The sequence below is a fragment of the Erythrolamprus reginae genome, chromosome 12 (genome assembly GCF_031021105.1).
Source record: "Erythrolamprus reginae isolate rEryReg1 chromosome 12, rEryReg1.hap1, whole genome shotgun sequence".
Taxonomy (NCBI): Eukaryota; Metazoa; Chordata; class Lepidosauria; order Squamata; family Dipsadidae; genus Erythrolamprus; species Erythrolamprus reginae.
In genome coordinates, this window is record NC_091961.1 from 11,687,798 (window position 1) to 11,695,070 (window position 7,273).

General features: G+C 40.6%; 1 protein-coding gene across 1 annotated transcript; it reads left to right on the forward strand.

The window, feature by feature from the left end:
* Positions 1-4,645: 4,645 nt before the first annotated feature.
* Positions 4,646-5,152, forward strand: LOC139174925 (uncharacterized). Its single transcript, XM_070765626.1, has one exon. It carries the CDS (start codon positions 4,646-4,648, stop codon positions 5,150-5,152), a length of 507 nt encoding a protein of 168 aa, XP_070621727.1.
* Positions 5,153-7,273: the final 2,121 nt, after the last annotated feature.

The window sequence follows — 7,273 nt, forward strand, 5'->3', positions numbered from 1 at the left end:
TTCAGCTTCCATTTTCAGATCTTAATATTATGGGATCTTCTTTTATTATTATCAAGTCAACTTTGAACCAGTGAGATGCTAGCTCTATTGTGACATCACAAACCGAAGCCAAGGAAAATCTCAGCTTCCAACCTTCATTTCAAATGGATGGTCAAATAAACTCTGATGTGGGTAGCACATTTTGTGTGGGGAAGATAAAATCATAATATCTGCCAATCTCTCTTCATTTTGGCTTGCCTATAAGAAAGAATCATTGCCATGATCTCATTGGTTCACTTTTTCATTTATCAGCAGTAGCTAGGGCAGGCTAGATAATTTACTACGAAAATAAATCATTTGTTTAATAAACATTGGAGGGGCCAGGGAGTCCCTTCAAGTCAATGCTGACTCCTGGCAACTCCCTGGAGGACTGGTCACTGTAGTTTTCTTCACAAGAGTTTTCAGAAGTGGTTTGCCATTGTTTACTAGTGAGAGAGTATGACTGGCCCAAGGCCACCCAGCTGGTCACTGGTTTCTGGTTTTTAGCCTGATGTCTTAAACCACTACACCACACTGGGTCTCTAATACACAAATATGGACAACCGGATCAGAAATGAAAACAGTCATTGATCCACTCCTTTCATTTTTAACAACTCTAAAAGTAATGATTTGTGTGCTCAGGGCACAGTGCTCATATCCATTTCTTGTCAGAAGGAGCCAGCATTGTGCAAAGACAATTTCTTGAGTCTACGGAGAAGGGCAGCATAGAAATACAAACAAACCAAAAAATAAATTTCTATAGTCATGCAGTTGGCATGTCTATATGCTGAGGTGCATGAAATACTGTTACCTTTTGACTGAAATGGTACTTATTAATCATTGCATTTGCATGATTTCAAATTGCTAGGTTGACAGGAGTTGAGGCAAGTAATGGGAGCTCACCATTACATGAAACGAGATGTCAGAGTTCTAGAAAGCCTCCCCAATGAAATAAAACTCCAAAAAACTCCCAGGCTGGAAGTTCCTCAAAGCTCCAGTTTATTAGAGATGTTGGCACATCTGGGGAAGACCGAATCTGAAAGCTTCCAGGGTTTCCCCACCCAATTGAATGTTCACAATTCTAACCCACACCCACAAGCTCATTACATGGCTCAACCAAATCTTCACACCCATTTGGATACAATCTTCAGGCAGTCTCAAGCATGGGAGGATGCATTCTGCAGGGGGTAGCAGGAAGGCTAGTTGGCAAGGTTGGGGGGCAACTGGTGGTTGTAGCATTCCCCATGCTGGCTGTGTCTTCTGTCTTCCTCCTGCTGTTTGACCCTGCTGTGCCAATCCAATCCCCTGATAATCCCTGGCTGAGTAGAAAGGTGCCAACGCCACACTAGTTCCACTGTCAGGTCTTGGATCAGGAAAAGTGAACATGAGTTGAGTTAAGCTCAAGCAGGTGCAGGCAAATGTCCTTGAATATTTATTAAACAAATGATTCATGGCATCGGACCAGAATATCTCCGAGACCGCCTTCTGCCGCACGAATCCCAGCAACCGATTAGGTCCCACAGAGTGGGCCTTCTCTGGGTCCCGTCAACTAAACAATGTCGTTTGGCTGGCCCCAGGGGAAGAGCCTTCTCTGTGGCGGCCCCGACTCTCTGGAACCAGCTCCCCCCAGAGATTAGAACTGCCTCCACCCTCCTTGCCTTTCGTAAACTCCTCAAAACCCACCTTTGTCATCCGGCATGGGGGAACCGAGATATCTCCCCCGGGCCTATACAATTTATGTATGGGATGTTTGTACGTATGTCTGCTTAATAATGGGGTTTTAAAAATATTTTAAATTTTAAATTATTAGATTTGTTATGAACTGTTTTATTGTGTTGTGAGCCGCCCCCGAGTCTATGGAGAGGGGCGGCATACAAATCTAATCAATAAATCAATAAATCAATAAATCAATAAATCAATAAATGAATGAATGAATGAATCAATCAATCAATCAACAAACAAACAAACAAACAAACAAACAAACAAACAAGGAAAGAAGGAAGGAAAGAAGGAAAGAAGGAAAGAAGGAAAGAAGAAAGAAGGAAAGAAGGAAAGAAGGAAGGAAGGAAAGAAGGAAGGAAAGAAGGAAAGAAGGAAAGAAGGAAAGAAGGAAAGAAGGAAAGAAGGAAAGAAGGAAGGAAGGAAAGAAGGAAAGAAGGAAAGAAGGAAAGAAGGAAGGAAGGAAGGAAAGAAGGAAGGAAGGAAAGAAGGAAAGAAGGAAAGAAGGAAAGAAGGAAAGAAGAAAGAAGGAAAGAAGGAAAGAAGGAAGGAAGGAAAGAAGGAAAGAAGGAAGGAAAGAAGGAAAGAAGGAAAGAAGGAAAGAAGGAAAGAAGAAAGAAGGAAGGAAGGAAAGAAGGAAAGAAGGAAGGAAGGAAGGAAGGAAAGAAGGAAAGAAGGAAAGAAGGAAAGAAGGAAAGAAGGAAAGAAGGAAAGAAGGAAAGAAGGAAAGAAGGAAAGAAGGAAGGAAGGAAGGAAGGAAAGAAGGAAAGAAGGAAAAAAGGAAAGAAGGAAAGAAGGAAGGAAGGAAGGAAAGAAGGAAAGAAGGAAAGAAGGAAAGAAGGAAAGAAGGAAAGAAGGAAAGAAGGAAAGAAGGAAAGAAGGAAAGAAGGAAAGAAGGAAAGAAGGAAAGAAGGAAAGAAGGAAAGAAGGAAAGAAGGAAAGAAGGAATGAATGTTGTTATGACAAAGCTTCTACTGCCCCAACCAAAAACTTCCTCCCAATTTCCCAGGCTAAGATGTGTGGCGGTCAGGAAGCCAAAAGGAGAAATGGCTTCCAAAACTGATACTCGGGTTTCAAAACTGGACTGTCAACTCTGTAGCGGAATCTCAGCATTTTTAACCCCTGAGCCATTGCACCCTCTCTAACAACCCTACTGAATGAATATTCTATATCCCTACCTTTAACTTTATTCTTCATTCAAATAATTCTTCAATGTTTCTGGAAGTAGTTTAACCTTGAAAATATTGGTGACCTCATGAGGAAAAAAAATAAAAGAAAATAATGGTCGTTTATTTAGAAAGCAGTAATTAATTTTCCACAGAGAGTGAAATCATTTGGCCTAAAGCGCAATCCTTCTGACATTATTAAATGTCACAGTACAGTTAAAGCACAATTATTAACTAATTCACACAATAAATCTAATTAGATTCTGGAAGCCGTAGGAATAAAGGGAAAGGGGAAAGTTCTATAGTTGGATTTCATCTCAGCTTTCTTAAATAAAAAGTACATCTTATGTATATTCATATATAAATTTGTATGTGTATACCCATTTCTAAATAATTTACAGGCATATGAATTCTCAATTGCACACGACTGGTCATTTTTATGGTAGAGAAGCCAATTGATGAAAAATCATGAATGACATAAATGGCAGCTTTTTCTTTTTTCGCCATCTACTGTTGTCATTGTAATTAAGCCAAATGTTCTTAGAAAATATTTGACATTAATAGCACTGCCAAAATTTTTGGAATTTCTATATAGTAGCTAAAAATTGCCTCAGAGAGTTCCATCCAAGATTCGCCCATGTTTCTTCAACACTCCGTGGCTTGCATTGGCTGCCGATCAGTTTCCGGTCACAATTCAAAGTGTTGGTCATGACCTTTAAAGCCCTACATGGCTTTGGACCAGACTACCTCCGGAACCGCCTGCTACCACACGAATCCCAGTGACCGATAAGGTCCCACAGAGTTGGCCTTCTCCGGGTCCCATCGACTAAACAATGTCGTTTGGTGGGCCCCAGGGGAAGAGCCTTCTCTGTGGCGGCCCCGGCCCTATGGAACCAACTCCCCCCAGATATTAGAATTGCCCCCACCCTCCCTGTCTTTCGTAAACTACTCAAGACTCATTTATACCGCCAGTCATGGGGGAGTTGAGATATTCCTTCCCCCTAGGCCATTACAAGTTATGCATGGTATGTCTGTGTGTATGTTTGGTTTTATAATAAGGGTTTTTGGTTGTTTTATTATTGGATTGTCACATGCTGTTTTTATCATTGTTGTTAGCCGCCCCGAGTATACGGAGAGGGGCAGCATACAAATCCAATAAATTATTGTTATTAATTATTATTATTATTATCCACCCAGTCCAATGCTTTACATTCACGACATACTTAAGGCAGAATTTGGCAATAAAATGCAAGTAAGCACAAACTTTTGGATCATTGCTAGCTTCACAAGTAATTTTTGCAGAATTAAAAGGTCAGCCCACTTTTATGATCTCATGAGATTTGGATTAATTTTTAAAAAATGGTGGGGGGCGGGCAAAACAAACTGTCTTGTAAAATAGCGTGGAAGTGCCTGGAAATTGAGACTGGAACTAATGCAGAGGACTAAAACATTCAAAATGCATGAAGTGAACATGAATTGTTAATTATTTGAGGTTGCTTTGAGTTGCTGCCCTGGAGCTGAATTTTTTAATATGTTACACCTCCCCCATCCTGGGAGATAATTGGTCATGACCGGAAGCATGATAAGCTTTATGAAGCATAAGCCAGTCATTGTTCTAGCCAACCAATCAGATTCTTAAAGAGAGACTTTCATTTGAATGTTTATAGGTATATAAGAACCTTGCTGGGGGAAAGCATTTTAAAGAAGCTAGGCAGCTCATCTAAGTAAACTGAAACTAAACCATGGCTGCCATTAACAAAAGAAAAGGGGAAAACCAAAGATCACCTACAAGAAAGAACCCCCCAAAACAGATCAAAGGGAGAAAGACTCAGGCCCAACGTGGGAGAAAGACAAATTCAAGACAAGTTGTGAAACACGTGAAGAAAAACTCCAGAAAAAAGAGTCCCTACAAACATAAGGCCTTGCCCTTAACCAAAAAGGCCAGAGGAATCATGAGTTCTTGTGTGGAAGGACTCTGCAAGGCAATATCTTCTGAAGCTGACCGTTTGCGGAAGGAAAAATGTGAACCACAAATTAGCCACAAAGTTCTATTAACAGCCTTGAAAAAGTCTTTGTCCAAGAAAAACATCAGTCACTCGGTGACCCCAGAAGTCAAGAAAATGAAAAGAAAGAAACAGCCTTCTGTTGAGGTTGCTAAAAGAGGATCAAACTTCTCTGAACAGCAGGCTGAGCAAAACCAGAAACTTCCAAAGCAACGCAAGCAATCATCTTCCCCAATTACGGAATGAGGGCTCGTTAAAAGAAAAAAAACCACCCTCCCTTCATTTCTAGGACACAATAAGAAAACAAAAAGAAAGGAAAAAAATCAGAACAAGATGGAAGGGAGAAAACCAGCCTCATTCTTGTCTTCCAAATGTGATCACTTCATTGTACGGTATTGCCTAAAGACGTCAACCTTATGACCCCTTGATTGGAAGCAGAGCCACCAATATTTGGAGGATATTCTTTAAAAAAAAACCTTCTTGCAACAAATCAGATGCCAAATTAGGAATGGAATGCTCCAACCGAATGGCGAGACACTCATTCGCAACAAGAGCAATCAATGATATCTGAGCCATTTGGCAAATAATGTCTTTAAACTCTCTCCCAAGGGCAATAAAAATCTTCATCTTGGCAATCAAATCCAACCACTATTTCAATAGCAGTTTCTTGACTTTGGATTTACACATTATTGGGGGAAATGTAGAGAGAGAATATCTTGCGAGCGTGCATCATATTGAAACCAAATTAAGAATACGGATTTAGTTCAATTTCTTACAATCCTCAGGTATGCAATCTTTTGACACAAGCAAAAGGTTTGATTATAAAATTACTGCTTAGTCATGCTTTTCAACTATTTTCATCACTTTAGCATTAGGAGTCAATATTCTGAGTTTACTAAACCTATGTAAAATGATAGTAAAGAAGGTACATATTTTTGAGTTCTTAAAAGTACTTCATCAGAGAAGATATTACAAAAGGAGGAATTCAAGAAATTAAAATCACATTTCATGGTCTGTTGGGTTCTTTTAGGTTCTCTTTGTTTTTTTTCTTCCTGTGCATGCTTCATTATCTGGTTGGCTAACATTCCCCATACCCTGATGACGTTACCTAGCTGATAATAAAATATCTCCATGGAAAGCTAGCTCGGTTAACACCAAAAACCAAATAATTTACCCCTGAGCTACATATTATCTACAATTGTAGCTCGTGGTCTGTAATTCAACATCAGTTAATGGAGAGAGGTTTAACAGAGTTGGGAAGTATCTTGTAGGTCATCTAGTCCAGTACCCTCACTCAAGCAGGAGACCCTACATAATTTCTGACAAAGAGCAGTCCAATCTCTTCTTGAAATCCTCCAGTAATGGAGCTCCCCCAACTTCCGAAGGAAAGCTGTTCCATTGATTAATTGTTATCACTGTCAGAAAAGTTACCCTTAATTCGAGGTAGAATAGAATAGAATTCTTTATTGGCCAAGTGTGATCGGACACACAAATAATCTGTCTCTGGGGCATTCATTCATTCATTCATTCATTCATTCATTTATTAGATTTGTATGCCGCTCCTCTCCGTAGACTTGGGGCGGCATATCTCTCCTGGATCAGTTTCCATCCATTATTCCTTGTCTGGCCTTCATGTGCTTTGGAAAATAGCCTGACCCCCTCCTCTCTCTGGCAGCCCCTCAAGTATTGGAACACTGCTACCATGTCTCCCCTGGTCCTTCACTAAACTAGCCAAGCACATTTCCAGCAATACTTCATTGTATGTTTTAGCCTCCAGTCCCCTAATCATCCTGGTTGCTCTTCTCTGCACTTTTTCTAGAGTCTCAACTTCTTTTTTATAGTATGACCAAAACTGGATGCAGTATCACTAATGATTGTTGGTGTCAGATTATTGCACCGGATGCGGAAAAGAACACAGACAATAATAGCTGGAATTAAATAGAGTCACTTTATTGAGTTAAACCAAACAATTTATTAACAAATAACCAGGACCTGCAGAGGCCACTAATAACTTGGGGCGGAAATACTACTCAGTAACATTCCTGGGCAACTATATGCGTAGCTCCTTGCTGAACCAGGCAAAGGTACTGATGCCTTCGCCAGGTACCTGGCCACACCTTGGCATGTGGGAGGGCTCACCATCCAATTCCCATCCGGTTATTGGGTTAGGTGAGTCCCAAGGGCATCCCCCTCCAGTTGCCCTGGCCACAAGGTACCTTGAGTTCCTGGCGAGAGGCTGCCCATCATCTTTGAAAGATGCCCAAAGGAGAACATGGAGTTGCTATCACTGCCCATTTCCACCCCTAACTTGCCAACCCCAGTGACCAAAGGGAAAGCCAATTGACTAAATTAGAACTAAATGCAAGA

What these genes read in the sequence shown, in the direction of transcription:
- LOC139174925 (XM_070765626.1), top strand. Translation starts at nt 4,646, where the DNA reads ATGGCTGCCATTAACAAAAGAAAAGGGGAAAACCAAAGATCACCTACA.